The sequence below is a fragment of the Saccostrea cucullata genome, unplaced genomic scaffold (assembly GCF_032062105.1).
Source record: "Saccostrea cucullata isolate Sc308-1 unplaced genomic scaffold, CSIRO_AGI_Scuc_v1 ctg4131, whole genome shotgun sequence".
Classification (NCBI taxonomy): Eukaryota; Metazoa; Mollusca; class Bivalvia; order Ostreida; family Ostreidae; genus Saccostrea; species Saccostrea cuccullata.
In genome coordinates, this window is record NW_026935135.1 from 16,523 (window position 1) to 35,436 (window position 18,914).

At 32.7% G+C, this 18,914-nt stretch overlaps 1 protein-coding gene across 1 annotated transcript in view; it reads left to right on the forward strand.

The window, feature by feature from the left end:
* Nucleotides 1-18,914, forward strand: part of LOC134241995 (protein eyes shut homolog) — a gene marked incomplete at its 5' end in the record, with an annotated part of 42,972 nt that overhangs the window by 6,349 nt on the left and 17,709 nt on the right. Inside the window, 16 exons of the mRNA XM_062724010.1 lie at nt 4,426-4,621; nt 6,970-7,220; nt 7,610-7,835; nt 7,979-8,221; nt 11,139-11,267; nt 13,776-13,979; nt 14,458-14,706; nt 14,853-15,054; nt 15,144-15,310; nt 15,403-15,564; nt 15,657-15,785; nt 16,161-16,289; nt 17,563-17,679; nt 17,773-17,895; nt 18,101-18,352; nt 18,683-18,808. Of these exons, the coding sequence (XP_062579994.1) occupies nt 4,426-4,621; nt 6,970-7,220; nt 7,610-7,835; nt 7,979-8,221; nt 11,139-11,267; nt 13,776-13,979; nt 14,458-14,706; nt 14,853-15,054; nt 15,144-15,310; nt 15,403-15,564; nt 15,657-15,785; nt 16,161-16,289; nt 17,563-17,679; nt 17,773-17,895; nt 18,101-18,352; nt 18,683-18,808 (2,905 nt within the window). The remainder of the gene's footprint in view (nt 1-4,425; nt 4,622-6,969; nt 7,221-7,609; nt 7,836-7,978; nt 8,222-11,138; nt 11,268-13,775; nt 13,980-14,457; nt 14,707-14,852; nt 15,055-15,143; nt 15,311-15,402; nt 15,565-15,656; nt 15,786-16,160; nt 16,290-17,562; nt 17,680-17,772; nt 17,896-18,100; nt 18,353-18,682; nt 18,809-18,914) is intronic.

Here is an 18,914-nt window from a genome sequence, read left to right on the forward strand (position 1 = left end):
ATGAGAGTAAATATTATTTTTAGATATACCTCAGATTTCTAATTTAATTGTGAGATAAAAAATAATTAATCTTTCTATTTACCATATCAAATTTTCTTCACATCATGATCTGACATATTATTCATTTCTAAAAAAGTAAGCGACGCTTCATACTTCAAACTATTTTCCATTTGAATTCAATGCTATTGTTGTTGCTGAAAATCAATGTCTGGAATAAAAAAAAAAGTCGTGAAATTTGGAGCAGAGGGATATTGCCCCTTAACGTCACAATTTTTGACAATGTCTAATTCAAAGCGCTTTGCTATATATCGTCATAAATTTGTCATTAATGATGCCAAATAAATGAAAGAATGAGTGCACTTATTCCACTTAAGCTATGAGAGTTGGATCCCGATGTTTTGCGCAAAATAAAATTCTAAAATTCATTAAATTTATGTTTTATAGATATTAAACAATATCTTAAAAGCAGGTTTTTGTTTACTATATTACATGAAAGTATTAAATGATGCCGAACGACAATAGCTTTTGAGACAGGGGTTTAACAGTTTTGTCTCATTTCTATTGTTATTCATATGCGTACCAGTCTTCAACCACTTTGTTTACACCGAGCCGCAACTTGGCCATTTTTCTTATTTGCACAGAATATGTATTTTAACTAAAACTAATACATATCCAAAGGACAATGTTGGCCAAGTTGCGGCTCATATCTAATTTTCAAAAAAATGTCCCCAAACTAGGGTCGAGATAGCTAATAAATTAACCGGTCACTGAGCAACAACGATTGATATTTTAATCACATTTCTCACGTGACCTTCTGCTGTTCAAAACGCTAACGCTTTCATTGAAAATTTCATTGTGTTTAGTCTCTGTTTTGACATTATCTATCGTACTTCCAACTTCAAACTATGGGAGATTTTTGCGCAAATTTTAAGATGGTTTTAGATATTATGTCTCTTCTACGAGGGCTGTTCAATAAATAATGTCCTGAACTATATAACATACATTACAGATATCATTTGACATTAAACTTGACTTTCTCTCATTATTGAATCTTTCATGAATTTATAACAGTTTATGTGACCACTTTTCATCTCATAGTTTCATCGTGAGAAGCTGGGAAACAAGGGCTTTTCGAGACACTGCATTATAAATGAATGGTCAAGAATCAGTAAAATAGAGTGAAAATAAAAGCTTCATTATAGCTGTCGTTAAACTTGTTAAAAATCCCAAAGAAATATTCACTGAAATATATGACATTTACAGCAACCAATGCCTGTTTTATAGACAAAAGAGCAGATAAATTTCAATGATAAAAAATTATATAATGGGCATCAAAAATGGGTACCCTCCTAGCCAACAAAAAATATAACAACTTATGTACTGGTTGCCAAATTTCAACAAATAATATTTGATGATGTATGATTGACCTTAAGACACATAGCAAATTTGATAGACATCATATCGGGAGCAGTTTACACTGTAAGAAACGTTTGACGGCAAAAAAGCTTGGTACTCAAAGGTCACCCTATATTTTGAAAAATGAGTGAAAACGACAGCGTATACGAAATTCTTAACAATTATTTTAAAATATCAGTAATTTTAGTAATCCACATTTGTTTTATTTTTAAAAAGATATTGGAACATGAATCTATTGATTAAAACCCTCAAAACAAAATTTACCCTAAGATCTACTTGATAAAAACAGCGAATGTCTGACAAGAGCACAGAAATTCAAAAGCAAAGAGACAGATTTATATGTAAATTTCTTAAAAATTCGTGGTATTGTTGTTCAAATTCGTATTCGGAGAGACAGTTTAATTTCTGGAGGAGTCTAGAAAGCAGTTTTTTGCAAAAAAATCAAAAGGTTTATTAGAGGAACGACCCAGAATCAGGAATCCACTTTATTGAATTTCTTCAAGACAGCGTCCAAACCCGCATGCCCTGAAAAGTAAAGGGGTTTTCGGGATAAACAGAAAGTTAGTGTTTTTTCAAATGAACAATATTCGCCATTTTTTTTACCTTTTGACTTGTTTCTATTTTCAAACTTGAGAAAAACACCTTTCAGAGGGAAGAAACAGGTCCGGGAAATCATTGGATCTGCCATTTTCCAGTATACTAAGGGCCATACCCAAAAATAAGTTCTAACAATAACCAGAAACTGGAAAAAAATGTTACGGACATGTATTTTACTAAGAAGAGATTAATTAGTAAAATCATGAAGACTAAAACATTGAAAAGCGTCTTTTGCTTCTTTCTGAGCACCGAGGACATTATTTATTGAACAGCCCTCGTATATATCTTTATGCTTTCATTAGGGGTGTTTTGAAAGAATTCTGGTATTGACAGTGTCATTAGTAAGAACATGTATAGGCTTATGTCGCCTTTGACTGTATTATGGTCTGCACAGCGAGACATTTACCCCATCCCTTAACATTAGAATCATTTAATAATTGTGCACCATGACATCAACACGATGTCTCTCTCTTCTCCATTTTGATTCGCAATGCGAAAAAAAAAATCATGTGTGCTAATGTTTACATTCTTCAACCATGCAGTTTAAATGTCTCCGCCTATTTGCGGATACCTTAGATTCAAAAGTGGTCCCGTTCAAACTTTGGATGTATTCGCTTTAACAAAAGAATTGACCTATAGGAGAGAACAATTTCCCGGAAAAAAACGACATTTAAAAATCAATCATTATTTGTTGTTTTCTACCGTATATATGTCTAAATTTTTCAAATTTGTATTTGATACCTCAAATTTATTATTTACAACTTAATAATAAACCTCCAAAGTTGACCGAAACACCATTTTGTCCATAAAAGCATTGATTTTAGCATGAATTTTGGCCTTGAAGTCCTTCAGGGCAGGCCTGCCCCTAAATAAAATTGCAATATTATGATAGGTTAGGATGTAAGGAAGAAATTAAGATAATTGTTTTTTAGGGGCACCCCTGCCCTGGGGTCGAAATTCACAAAAAACCTACAAAAAATAAGGAAACCTGATTTTAATCACCTGCTTTAAATCTATGCTCTTCATTCCTATAGTCAGACTAGCTCAGTTGATAAAAGCGCGGACTTTTACACCTTGGACGCTATCTTTTTAAAGTCGGGGGTTCGAATCCACCTGGTACAACACTTTTAAATTTTGCCTTTTTAAAGACTGTTTAGATTTTTTACATAGATTTGTGTATTTTTCCTTTAATTATCTATCCTTTATGCATGTCTATTCTTGATATATAAGAAACACTAAAGAGATATCAAATCGTAAAAATCCAATGTTCAGTTGTCGGTCAGGCGGAACGAACCTCAGTATAAGCACACTTTCTTCGAGGACAAGAATAACACACTATGTATTACTCAATACAGGTATTCTTGGCAGCACTGAGCTGCAATGAATTTCAATTGTATATATTCCTTATAATTAAATCACATTGATTTTGGCTGCATATTTCAGTAAATGCACTCCTTTGGATTTCATTTAGGCCTATATAATTTGCACACTTTAATGACGTTTTATTATGTCCACAGATAAATGGCCTAGACATGAAAAACAGAATTTCAGAGACAGTAGACACTACCTATATGAACCATGAGAAGTAAAGACAAATATCAATTAGTACATTATGAAGATCACAAACTCAGAAAATCAATGAAAGGGTTCCTCCTACCTCTACTAACTGAAATAAAAATTTAGGAAAAATAAATTATTATATGTATTTAGCCTAATGCCATTAATCGGAACGGAAATCGACAAGCTTTTTGTAGAGAAAAAAACCATGCCCGGTCCTATAGGTCAGATCCCCATTTATAATGAAGTGATCCTTTCCGGAAATTAAGGCTTTTGCATGTTCTTTTCAATTGCATTTTCTGTAAATATAGAGATATGTATGACAAAAAATTCTAGAAATAAACATCAAAAGCATATGCTTGCACATTAATCATAGATTAATTTAGCGATATATTGTAATGTTAAGCTTAAAATGGGTAGCCGAAAAGGTTCCAAATGACATACCTAAGTGCACTCATTCTTTAAACACAAGTACAACAAATCATAGAATATTTATGATAGTAACATTTTTGATATTATATTGCCATATAGCCTGATAACAACGAAAACGTCAATAACAATGGTATTAGTAAAAGTCGAAAAATTGTCGTGCGCCGATCACCGATATTTAGCATCATTTAAATGCTATTTTTATATGCATATGACATTACAAGCCTATAATATTTTGTCATAACAACTAAAAGATGATTTCCCAACACCATGCCAAAAATTATTAGTTTTGGTTGAATAGTATTTAAAATATTCAAAAAGTTCGCGTTTTTCTGGGACAACCCTCGTACATAACATAATGCTAAAAATATTCTATGCCTTATGCAGTTCATTTTCTCTCATTTTTTCAATTTCAAATTATTTTAGAGTGTGACTTTCCAATGTTTATTAATAACAAATGGCGAGGATACATTCACGGTCATAAATCATATAGATGTTGATCTAAAACCAGTATTGGAGAAGAAAATTACCTTAGGCTATCAATATAAAACCTTTTTTGTCAAAAACCCATTTTCAAACAAAGATGCTGCATTCCAAATGAGTGAAAACCCAGGAAACAGGGGTAATAATTATAAATAATAATGTTATAGTTTAACGGTTTTATTTTTCAAGAACTTGGTGAAATTATATAATTATACAGTAAAATAAAGTTCAACTGGAATATATATGTAGGACTCCAAAGTCAGATGGTCACGCCAAAGTCCGATGGTGCGGAGAAACAATTTAGGTTTATTACGTCATAGTACTAATCGCCAAACAACAAAGCCGCATCATGTCAAGGTTTCTTATAAGTATTAACATTTATCATTATGCAAAAAATAATCCACATCTCTTGGATAGGTGCAAAACTAAACCTTATCGGTAGAAAAGTGAATAGGCCGAACAGCTATATATACTGAAGGGAAAAAGAAACGCAGGGTAAACTTTTGAGGTGAATTAAATTTGTTTTTCTTAAAATACTTTTTAGTTTTCCTACCTTACTTTTAAAATCATCTTTCAAAAAGATATAGCCAAATTCTCGTGTAATTTTGTGTAATTATTCATGAGTTATTGAAGCTCAAATGACGATACCCCCCAAAAGGGAAAATTGAAAACTCTCATTATCTTCAATGTCCATCTCGTGCATCTATCAGAGTCTTATTTCTCCTTTGCATGGAATTTTATCAGAGTGTTTATCTTTTCAACCCTGGCTCTATTTAGCATGGATAACCACGCAAAAAAAATAAGTCAAACGACGCGCGCGTGCGCCAGTGAGAGGAATACAACAGTAAGTTGACTGGCTCAAAAAACCAAATTGCGGAATTGTTTTCTTTCAAATTTCGTATGAATGTAATGATTATAATCGGGTACACTATAAATGGCTGTTTTTTGTGGTAGTAAGGTGGCGATTTAAGAGATGGCAGGATGTATAACCCGCTCGTAACATGGCTCTGTTTTGCGTTAACGTCAGCGTCACGGTTGATTGAAATCCACTCCAGACCCTCTCTGACAACGGCTAAAAAGTTTTAGGGGGAAATTTATACAAGAGACTGCTTAGTAAACCGTTGTTGCCTTTTTCATTAATTAGGCAATTCGAAAACAAGACCCCACTGAACTTCCGTAAACTGTGCCAAGATTGCAATAAATTCATAAATGTCTCTTAATATTGAAAAACAATGTGCATACCTCATCTGCATCAAATAATGCAACAAGATTTGTGAACAGACACGTCGTTATCAAATTGCACGTGTTTTGGGCTTTTTAGCGTTTTCCCTACGTGACGTCATAAATTTTATGGTTGAGCAATTCTGAACACTAATTTTGGTGCATAATAACTAAATTTCTCATCTGACTAATTTTCGTTATTTTCGGTCATGCGGTCAAATTTTTATCGACAATTATGCTACCCTGCGTTTCTTTTTCCTTTCAGTATAGATATCTAGATATCTTTGGTAGGTGCGATACTATACAATTAGGGACTGTTTAGAAGGGAGACATCACCAGTTATCAGATCCTACTCAGACCTGATAACTGGTGATGTCTCCCTTCTAAACAGTCCATAATAGTTGTATTATCCCGAAGAATATATACAATTATCAATTAGAGAGAGTAGAAAATAGTAATCAAACCTCTTAATTTCTTCTACTCTGCTCCGATTCCATACTTTCAAAATATGTCAACAGACAACTTTGACGTCTTCGTTAGAATTTATTGTTTACCGATCCTTCATAGTTAGCTATTGTAATTATAAATAGGAGTTATCTCACTTAAACCACTGTAGTTTTATTCAAAGGGCGACAACACAGTTGTAACCCTGCATGATCGCTTACGCTATTTCATTATCATCTGAAGGGAAATAACAGTTGTCTCCCTGCGCGTGAGGGAGACATCACGAGTTGTCTCCCTGCACATGACCTGCTCTAAACCAATCAGATTGACTGTTTAATTCTGAAAGATAATAATAACCCTAAAACGTTGACGAGTGCGTGAGGACTAATCCTATATCAAAGCAATCAAAAGGACCGACACTAATCAGTTTGGTGGTGTGCGAGCAATTATCCTAATATCTCTGAAACATGAAAGCAATACACAAAATAAATAAAAGCGTATGCAAGGATAAATTCGGAAATGATGGCATTTGAATGTGTCAAGGATTGACGTCGGATTATTGTTACGTCATAAACGTCGATTTTTTTCTCCGAACCATCGGACTTTGGCATGTCAGACCATCGCACTTTCACGCAACGTGTCTCAAAGGAAACGAGCCATTGGACTTTGGCGTGACCATCGGACTTTGGCGTCCGTGATGACAACAAAGCAACGGGGTTTAGTGCAGACCATTGGGGTTTGGAGTCTTACAAATATAACATAATTTATTCATGTGGACAAATATAAATAATAATAATAAAACGATATTAACATTTTGTTTAGGGATACGGGGGTTTTGGATTTACAAAATGACTACTGGAATTCCCCCGAACAAAGACGAAAGAGAATGTAACTATTGGTACACAAAGAATCTAAGAGAAAAAACCAACGGCCTATTATCCCCTGTGCTAAATCAAATTGAATGTGCTTGTGATAGCCGTCTGCTACGATTTGACCCAAGATATGCTATAAACAGATTTGACAGAAAGAATAGAGTTCTATGCTTTGCATCCATGACAATTGGAAGGAATGCAGTAAGTCATCATTATTATTGTAAAACTTTAATCGAATATGAATCAAAAGAAACAGGACAGTTTGACTTGCAAAGTCATATTGGGAGCGTATCTGTGACGATGTCATCGGGATCTGTTACATTGTACATGTACATTGTTTACCAAACTTAAACTATGCTACATAGATGTATTCTAGATGATTATTAAATTGATTTTCAATAGAATTACAAAAGAACTGAATTAATATTATTATCCAGAACCCGATGATATGGAATGTACCTGAAAATTAGCATTTATTCATAAAAGAATAAAACAGTAAGAAACAAAACAAAACGCTTAATAAGAATAAGATTAGGTTCAAGAAAATAACGTCCATGAAGCAAATTATAACACTTTGTTATTTTTTGCAGGAATGCTGTTATAGGATGCATGGTTCAATCAATAGTTTAAGTACATTAGAGAGGTCTAGACCTGTTGCTGGAACTCTGTTAAAGTATAACCCATTCTTTGAACGACAACTCTACAGTCAAAGTGACCTAAAACCCAAGGAGGCGTGTTGTAATTCTGGACATTGTGATTGGTATTATGAAGTGCGTCCAATTCCATGGTGTTATTGGAGGTCTCCGTTTCAACCCGGTAAAAAGCAAATGATATACATATAGGAATAATAGCCTCCAAAGGCACAGATTCATTTATAATTAGGATTTATTTCCTTTAATAGCTTAAAGATATGTGCTAAGAACAAACCTTAGCTGTTGTATTTTCTTTTTCTTTATAAGGTGTAAATTTTGGTGACCCACACATTTTGACACTCGATGGAAAAAATTACACATTTAATGGATACGGAGAATATACTATGATGAAAATAAACAAGGATTCTGTACGATTTAAGTTTCAAGCTAGGACAGATCTGGCAACAACAGCTAATGGAACCACCACCAATGCTACAATATTTAGCGCGTTTGTAGCAGAGGACCAAACCGGATCAAAAGTGCAGATAGAAATGACTCGAGACAAGCAAAGTAAAAGCAACATATCATTCTTATTATAATACAAAAGAAGATAGACAGGTGTAAAGCTTCACACACATTTTAAACTCGAATAAGTTTTGCACAAATTAACTTCATATTGTTACAATGCAATATGTGTAACTTTTTTTGAAAATTCAAAATGTTTATAAACAAACTAAAAGATCATTCTTTTATAAAATTGTTGTTTCACTCAGTTAAGGATTTCCTTTTGCAATTATTTCCTTCAACTTTTGCAATAAACCACATTTCCGTCAGCACTATAGGTCGTTGAATGTACTCTTACAGTGAACCAAGCATGGTACAGATCCTGTAACTTGTATTTACTTACATAAACCTGCCTAAAAAGTGCAAGGTGATAACAAAGATTTTCATCTGTTCAACTGCTGTAAAAGATGGTATTTTTTCTGAATAACTTTCTAAATGAACTATCCACCCAAATGCACAATTCAAATCGTAATTCTAAATGCATTTTCAATCGCAATGCAAATAAATGCAAATCAATAGTAAATATTTTCTATATTTAAAGATAAACAATTCTTCATTACATGTACCGTACCTTTTAAAATTCCATATGAGTGAAAAATTCTCAAGAGAGACGTTAAACAAACAAGCAAATTCAAAGAATTGTGGTCCCCCGCTTTCGTTATCTTCGTGGGCAAGATATCAGTTTTAGGATCAAGGTCAATAGGTCAAAGTTTTTGGTATCCCATGAAAGGTCTTGCCATAAAGAATACATATATTTAAAATATGAAAGTCCTAGTTTGTACCATTCAAAAGTTGTGACCAAGGTTAACGTTTTTAAAAAGTAGTTAAAACTCCAAGGTCAAGGTCAAAGGGTCAAAGTTCTTGGTATGCAATGAAAGATTTTCTCACAAGGATAACAAACGTGAAGTACGAAAGCCCTAGCCCTTACCGTTTAAAAGTTATGGTCAAGGTTAAAGTTTTTTCAGAAGTATGTTAATCTCCAAGGTACAAAGGTCAAAGTTGTTGGTATCCAATGAAAGGTGTTGCCTCAAAGAATACATGTGTGAAATATAAAAGTCCTTGTATCTATCGTTCAGAAGTTGTGATCAAGGTTATAATTTTTAAAAAGTAATTAAAACTCCAAGGTCAAGGTCAAAAGGTCAAAGTTCTTGGTATCCAATAAAAAGTCTTCTTACAAGAATAACATATGTGAAGTATAAAAGCCGTAGCCCTTACCGTTCAAAAATTATGGTCAAGAATATAATTTTTTCATAAGTACATAAATTTCCAAGTTCAAGGTCAAAAGGACATAGTTGTTGGTATTCCTTGAAAGGTCTTTTCACAAAGAATAAATGTGTGAAATATGAAAGTCATAGTACCTACATGTACCATTCAAAAGTTATGGCCAAAGTAAAAGTTTGGAATTTTTTAGTAAAAGTAGTTGAAACTCCAAGCTCAAGGTCAAAAGGTCAAATTTGGTGGTACCCAAAGAAAGGTCTTATCACAAGGAATACACATATGAAATATGAAAATCATAGCTCCACTAAATCAAAAGTTATGGGCAAGGTTAAAGTTTTTGTGACGAACGGACAGACTGACGGACCGACGGACAGACAGACGGACAGACGAATGAAATTTTATGTCCCCTCGCTTTCGCGAAAGCGGGGAACAAAAAATAAATCTTTGAAATTTTTTTTCGCAGCAGCGTTGACCATTTCAATCAAGACGAGTATGGTAAATGAACGCAGTTACAACACATTTGAAAAATTACGCACTTTGAAAATTTTTTCAAAGTGCGTTTAATTTGGGACCAAATCAACGCACTTTGAAAAAATAAATTTTCTTTTCAAAATGCGTTAAAATTGACCATATTAACACACTTTGAAAAAATATGTTTGGCTTGGTCAATAATCTTGCAAAGCTCAGCAGGTGTGTTGAATAATTGAATCTTTTGATAATTTTCCGGTCATGCGGATGTGAAAGTGAGTAATAAATATTTCAATACTTTGAAAATTCTTTCTCTTTTAATTTCAGACGACACGTTCCTTAAAATTATATATAATTTTTCCAAGAATTTGTCATTGATATATCTTAAACAAGCTTCCTCTCAAAAATTAAGGTACCTTACCAGGCATTTAGACAGATACCCCAGAGTGATATTTCTCATAATATACTGTACATGTATATCTCATATGGATAATTATCTGAATGACCTATATCACAATTTTTGATGTACATGTACTTATATTTAAAAACATTGAAAACAATGTAGAATTCACAAATGACAATAAGCATATTTTATATCATACATGTACCAAGAGAAACAAAAGATAATTTTTAAGTAACGGTAAAGTAGACAAGGCTCATGCCATGATATTTTGCGTATGATGAATATGTTAATAAATGCTTGTTCAAAGCATATTCTTTTCAATAAAGAAGTTAATTCTAAATACGATTAGACAGTTTCCAGTGATTTGCTGAATCTCGTTTTGTTAACCCAAGTTTTGTTAACTTTCCTACATGTAAACAAACACTACACAAGAGCCTTATTTACTTCATGAAACATTTTAAGGTCCGAATCTCATTTGTTAATCAACAAATAAAGTTCTTTTTTTTGCTAATCATTTGAAATTTTTTAATCATATGTTGATTTGGACTTGTAAACATGCATTGTAAAAATTTGGTTGTTTTTGAATCAGTTGAAACTGTGTCCATGGCCTTTAAGAAGCCATTTTTAAAATTCCACAGACGAGTTAAAAAAAATCGATTAATGCAAATTATAAATATCTATTGTAAAATCATAAACATCTGTGCGATAAACAATGTGAGTTTTAAAAAGTGCGCGAATTTTCATTTCCTTGAATTCTGTCTGTAATGTTGTCTGCCTGCTATGTACAAGTTATATGTAAATTGTTTTTTCTAACATCCAAAAATTTCTTTAAAGACATGATTATAAAAGTTAATGGGAGAGATTTAACAAGAGACTTTGAAAATGTCAACTACACCTTCCTCACTAGAAATTTATCAGTTCGATGGGAAAACCAAACTATATCTGCCTCTTTTCTGGATTCATGTAAGTAATATGACAAGTTGTTGTCATAGTTGTATATATCAATGTTGAAGAGGGTTGTCACAAAAACTAAATTATTTTACTTAAAGGTTTTCAATTAATGTTTTAAAACTTAATATTTTTTTTCAAGTAGTTGCAAATAACCGACTTTAAAATGATCTATTCGCAACCGAAGAATTTTATTCTTAAATTATTTTCCTTTATATCTCTTGCAAGAATTTTGCACTCGATTGCGTGGTCATTATATTCAATTGAAAGGCTTCGTATTTAGACTTTTATTTAGCATTAAGAGCCTTGGAATGCTATTTGCCATTTTTGCAAAATATATTCTTAAGGACTTACCGTATTTTTCAAAAGTTCGATGTATTTAAAATTAAAATTCCAATACGCACATTTTCTAAAATTTGTGTTTGTACTGTGATATACCGCTGTAATTTATCACTTATTAACTCAAATGAAATCCTCTGAAAACGATCACATGACCCTATTACGTCAAAGAGGACAATGGCTGATCAGCTATTCAAATTAATTTACCTAAAATACCCTATACAATCAGAATTGGACGACCAAATCACTTATTTGTTTATTAGCTCACCTGAGCCGAAGGCTCAAGTGAGCTTTTCTGATCACATTTTGTCCGTCGTCCGTCCGTCCGTCCGTCTGTCCGTCCAAACGTCTGTTTGTCCGTCTGTAAACTTTTCACATTTTCGACTTCTTTTCAAGAACCACTGGGCAAATTTTGACCAAACTTGGTACAAAGCATCCTTGGGTAAAGGGAAATTTAAATTGTTAATATGAAAGGACATATCCCCTCGCAAGGGGAGATAATCAAGAAAAGACAAAAATAGGGTTGGGTCATTAAAAAATCTTCTTCTCAAGAACCACTTGGCCAGTAAAGCTGAAACTTATGTGGAAGCATTCTGGTAAAGTGTAGATTCTAAATTGTTCAAATCATGACCCCCGGGGTAAGGGCAGGGCCACAATGGGGAATCAAAGTTTTATATAGAAATATATAGGAAAAATCTTTGAAAATCTTCTTCTCAAGAACCACTGGGTCAGAAAAGCTGAAACTTATGTGGAAGCATTCTGGGGTAGTTTAAATTTTAAATTATAGGAATCATGACCCCCGGGGGAAGGGCGGGGCCACAATGGGGAATCAAATTTTTACATAGAAATATATAGGAAAAATCTTTGAAAATCTTCTTCTTAAGAACCACTGGGCCAGAAAAGCTGAAACTTATGTGGAAGCATCCTGGTATAGTGTAGATTCTAAGTTGTTCAAATCATGACCCCCGGGAGTTGGGCGGGGCCACAACGTTAAATCAATGTTTTACATAGAAATATATAGGAAAAATCTTTAAAATCTTCTTCTCAAGAACCACTGGGTCAAAAAAGCTGGGAAAGATTTGGAAGCATCCATGGGGTAGTTTAGATTTAAAAGTGTTCAAATCTGGGAACCACTGGGAAAGAAAACCTGAAACTTATGTGGAAGCATCCTTGAGTAGTGTTGATTCTAAATTGTTCAAATCATGACCCAGGGGTAGGGTGGGGCCACAATGGGGAATCAAAGTTTTACATAGAAATATATAGGAAACATCTTTTAAAATCTTATTCTCAAGAACCACTGAGCCAGAGAAGCTGAAACCTATTTGGAAGCATCCTGGGGTAGTTAAGATTCAAAATTGTTCAAATCATGACCCACGGGGGTTGGGCGGGGCCACAATGTGGGTTCAATGTTTTACATAGAAATATGTAGAAAAAATCTGAAAATCAAAGCTGAAACTTATATGGAAGCATAGATTTCAAATTGTGTAAATTATGATCAGTGGGGTAGGGTGGGGTCAAAATATATATTACAAGGGGGAAATCTGGTAAAGAACTGAATGGCCAAAGCTTCTCAGGTGAGCGATGTGGCCCATGGGCCTCTTGTTTGTATCTGTAAACATCATAAAATAGCCATGATAATAGCGAAGTAAACGCGACGAAGAGGAAGAAACTCGCCAATACACAGTTCAATACAATTTGATTTGTCATCATTAATACGCATATTAACCCATTTTATACCCAAAATTAATAAACATTAAATGACCTTGAATTTTTTCGTTTGTTTTCGATATTAACTATATATTTATTCATATATGTATTCTGTATAAAATGATAATGTTCTTGCAAACTTTTTTTAATCACGACACGTTTTTCTTGAAATATTTAAGAGATTAATTTAAAATCAAAAACTCGAAAGAAAGTTTTAAATTTTATTTTTACATAATTTTATTAATTACTCAGCAGCGAAAGATGGATTATTTTAAAACAGCTCAGAAGCTAATAAAATTTTTTTAAACAAATTATTTAGTTTTAACTAATGGCAGATTTGTATCTTTTAAACTTTTTAAACCCAGGGAAAATTAGCTAAAAGTTTACTTTACTTACACATTGTTGTAATCCTCTAGACCAATTATCATTAATTATTTTTTTACTGTTGGCTGAAGAAGGTTATTTTGTATTTTACAGCAATTATTCTAAAAGTCAGTCTAGGTGTACGTTTTTTGATTTCGGAAACAATCGTTGATAGAACGTACATGGGATTCACAAGAGGATTGATGGGGAATTTTGACGGAGATATAAACAACGATTTTATCCTACCAAACGAAACTATACTAGACAAAAATGCAACAAAAACTGAAAGAGATATTTACTACAAATTTGGTCAGCAATGTAAGTTTTTATTAAGTACAGTGTTTTGTAGCAATATTTCCATAATGATTTTTAGTGTTGGTTGTATTTTTCTGTATATTTCCCTTGTATACAATATCACTCCTTTAAAAAAATGAATAGAGATCCCTTTACTCACTACATTAGTGTGATATTAAAATAAACATTCCGAACAGATTATCATTATATTTTCTTCATAATTTAAAGTTTTAAACTACAAATGTATTACAAACCTTATTTCATGCCATTACTTTTAGACAAAGTTAACTTTTATATACCTACTCTACTCTGTTGAATTTAATTGCATACATACAGCATCATTCTAACATCAATATATATAAGTTTGTAACGCGATAAAGTTATGTGTATTTAAATGTAAAAATGAATGTATGTTGTTAATTTATCATCCACTGAGTAATTGGTCATTGTAGTTTGTCTTAAATCAAATTGATTAACCAACCAGATTGATTTTAATAATTAGGGCTGGTAAATGAGGAATCTATATTCCATTACGATAAAGGACTCACAAACAAAGACTTCTCCCATCCTGAGTTTGAACCGCTTTTTTTGGACGAGACAAATGAAGAGGCATTGGAAAATGCGAAGAAAAAATGTGGAGTAAACCCATCACAAGCCTGTATTTTTGATTATCTGGCAACAGGAGATATTGCACTTGCTGGATCATCGGGGACAGAAGAAACAATTTCCATTTCTGAAATCAAACTAATTGGTCAATAAGCCTATTTTGTTTTGATATGTATTAAACCGTATTTGACACTAAAGTTACCTTTTTTATACATTCTTTTCGTTTGTTATATTCATGTAATTGTTTATTATTGCGTAACTTTCAGTATAACATTCTTTTATGCTTTAAAGAAAATGAAACTCCGAGAATATCAGGGAACACCTCAGTTCAAGTTGAAGTCGGTAAAGTTGTTGAATTGTGGTTTAATGCTTCTGATGACAGCAAAGAAATGCCCAAATACAATATTCTGAAAAGCCCTGAGGATTTTTATCTAAACACAACTTCCGGAGAAGCAATGTGGACTCCAAAAAGTACAAATATATCGGAAATCAGGTATTTTAAAGAACATTTCCTTCGTTACAAACCAAATAGTTATGACATGCTGCTGTATATCTTGGTCAATGATCGAATTGTAAATTTAGTTTAAGTGTAGTGGATGAACTAGGAGCCGAATCACCCTCGCTGGATGTCGAAATTACTTTATGCGGAGGCTGCCAAAATGAAGGCCGTTGTGACTATCTCAATGCAAAACTGACAGAAAATGACCGATTCAAATTAGCTTTGTGTGATTGCGAAACTGGTTATTCTGGTAAGAAAAATAATGAACTCGTGTATGTTTGTTGGCTGTATAAACGTTTTAAAGTCCCATAGAAAATTTATGATTTCCGACTTTTTTTCCAGGCGACAAGTGTGAAATAGATACAAATGGGTGCTTTGGTGGCCCGTGTCCATTAGGAAGAAACTGCACTGATCTCACCCCAGAAGAGGAGAAAAGACTTGGAAGAGCATACAATTGCTCAGACTGTCCTCCAGGGTTTGAAGAAGTTGGACACAAATGTGAAGGTTTAAAGCTTATAGATAGAATATTGATTTTAATGAGTAAATCATATATGATATAATAGAATTCTAAAAGCATAATTTTATCTTTGTTTAAGATATCAATGAATGTAGAAATGGAAATACAAGTGTTTGTGATTTAACATCGGAAACCTGTGAGAATACGGAGGGGAGCTTCTTGTGTACATGTATTCCTGGATACCGAAAAGAAAATGAGACATGTAGAGGTATTGTATCTAATAGCTTACATTTTTAGGGTTCAAAGTTTCAAGCGTGGTTATTTGAATTTTACGTTTGATTTAAAACATCTAACAATAAAATGAAAGTACTGAATTAAATTTTTCAGCAGTATTTTTAATGAACATTAATTTACCATATTTCACTTTAGAAATTTTTAACTGGATACAATGAAAAAAATGAAAGAAAAGGTATTACATGAATGTGGTGCTGTAAAATGAACTCTGAGGAATTGTAAGGGCTGATAAAAAGATGTTAAATCATTTAAATAATTTTTAATTAAATGTAGGTAGATAAGAAGAATAATTATAAGTGTGATTTTTCCATCTATCTATTTGAACTCTGTAGATTTACTTTCATTACAGATATTGACGAATGTTTGGAATTAACGTCTGGGTGTGAGCAAAAATGTGTAAATATTCTCGGTTCCTTTGTATGTCAATGTTTCCCAGGATTTTCTTTAAACAAGGACAATACTTCCTGCAATAAAACCGGTTTGTTCATTTTCTCATGAATGTCTTTGTATATAAAAAAATTGATACAAACGGTATAGGCAATAATTGGCCTGATAATCAATAAAGAAGGAGTTGATTAACATTTTTTCTATACTAAAGCTCGATGTCTTTTCTTTAACTCTATGCAATGTTTAATTTTATAATATTCTTAAAAATTAACTTAAGGATTATGTTTACTTAGGTTATAGAAAACAGAAAGGGGATTTTATGAAGTATAATACATGTGTATGTTAAATAAAAAAATGGTTCTAAATGAATAAAATTACTAAGTTTTAACTCGATATCAATTTAAAAAGTTTAATAAGTATGTTTTTAAAGAAAATATACAGGAACAAAAGTCAATGTATGGTAATGCAGAGGAAATTCGGACTAAATTTTTTACTATTCATTTTTGTCAAAATCTTTTACTTTTTGCAATATTAATCATTATATAAAGGTAAGATATATTTTTAAACATATTTTTGCAAATATTAAATGTGTTACAGTTTATGAATTATTTCAAATAATTGAATGCTATAAAATAAAAAATAAATTCAAAAATATAAACAAAAATCATTCCAGACAACACATCTCAATAATTTAATCATTGACACCATTTCATGTCGATACCATGAAAATTAGGACAACAAAAGAAACCTGAGGCTATAAAAATCTAGAGTTCTTGTCACTCAGATTTTTGTAATATTCGATTAAAAATGGAGGAAAATAAATAATGACAGAGGAAATTTGGACTCTGATAATTATATATGACCAAAAACTCTAGTCGTTTCTTTTCAGGAAGCCACACTGTCCATGTTGTAATATTTCATTATTTAAAGAGTTTTTTTGCATGTAATATTTTGTGAGTGAAGAAAATGGTCATAGTGAGAAAAGTTAGGTATACATATCCAGAGAAATACTTAGGGGCCACTAGCATGAAAAGCAGGTCATTGACCTAGTAATTTGAAATTGAAATTCAACACACACATCATAGGTGTACAATGTGCCATAGGTGGTTTTTCGTTCTTATCAGTCGAATTTTTAGTCATCTGAGGAAAGGTATACCTTAAACTATCTACAAACCTTCAATTATTTTGATTTACTGTTCCGTATGCTTCTACATGTATAATTGCTTTTTGAGATTGTAGAGCTTGACAGATATCACATCAAAGTAAAGTCTATTGTTTCATTAATATGATGTTTTATTTGTAAATGATTTAAATTTACTTTCTCATAATCTATACAAGTAATTCATTACGGTTTTGTTCTACAGATGAAAATCAATGTAAAGACATTTCCGTCAGCTGCGAATATGCATGTAACACGACGACTGGAAGTTGCATCTGTCCAATAGGCTATCAACTGCATAAAAATAACCAAAGTTGCATAGGTAAAAAAATATGAGAAACTTACTATCGTTTATGTTAGTCTCTTGACACACAAAATGATGCATTTATACATGTGTATGTATTGTGAATTTCAGATGTAAATGAATGTGAAGCGACACCTTTCCCCTGTGAGCAAAACTGTAGCAATATTAATGGTTCCTTCCAATGTTTTTGTCGTCAAGGATACGCCTTAAATGCAGATAAAGTTTCATGTACCGGTAATTTTATTTTTTGGCATCGCCTTTTTAACACAAATATGAAAACTTTATTCTACAATGATGATAAATGTATTATAGCCAAGACAAATGTGTATTTTTCCGTTTACAGAACCTACCGTTATAATGGTGTTGAGTATATACACAAATAATTATAACTAATTTTAGATCCGGAAAAATCAACAAATGCATACGATAATTTTTATAGAATGCAAGGAACCATATTACGGGGAAAATTGCAGTCAAATATGCACATGTGGACCAGGTATGGACAAGTGTAATCCAGTAAGTGGGTGTGACTGTCTGGAAGGATGGGCAGGAGAAACCTGCAGTGATGACATTGATGAGTGTAAATCAAACCAATCAATTTGTGGATTTGACAAAGTCTGTCAAAATCTGGAAGGGTCCTACATCTGTAATTGTAGGGAGGGATTCCAAAGAGTTGGAGATAATTGCGAAGGTATCTGATATTTTTAAACTTTGTTACATTCTTCAAAATACAAAGTACTTTTTTCTTTTCCATTTTTCCACTTTAATTAATATTTAAATAGTAAGACCAAATGGCATATTGTAAACCAACAATTATTCGCGTGTGAGAAAAATTCGCGAGTTTCGCGACCGACTTAAACTTGCGAATGTTCCATCGCCGCGAACCAATAAATTTACTTAGAATACGTGAGGAGTTTTTCGAAAATTAATCGTCGCGGATTGATTTCAAACGGACGATTCGCAAATAAAACATGACGCGAATAATAATTGATTTACAACATATTGATTGGTATTTTTTCAGACATTGATGAATGTTCTGATTTGAGCTTAAACGATTGCCCGGAAAACACAGTTTGTAAAAATCTTTATGGAAATTACACGTGCCTCTGCAAGGAAGGATTTCAAAAGCAAGGTTCTGTCTGTGAAGGTATGTCCTCTCATTCTATCATTCATTCGAATGCTTACGAACAATTTTCATACTTACTGCATGTTAGGCCAATTTTTAAACGATGCATTGTTTATGGATTTTCCCT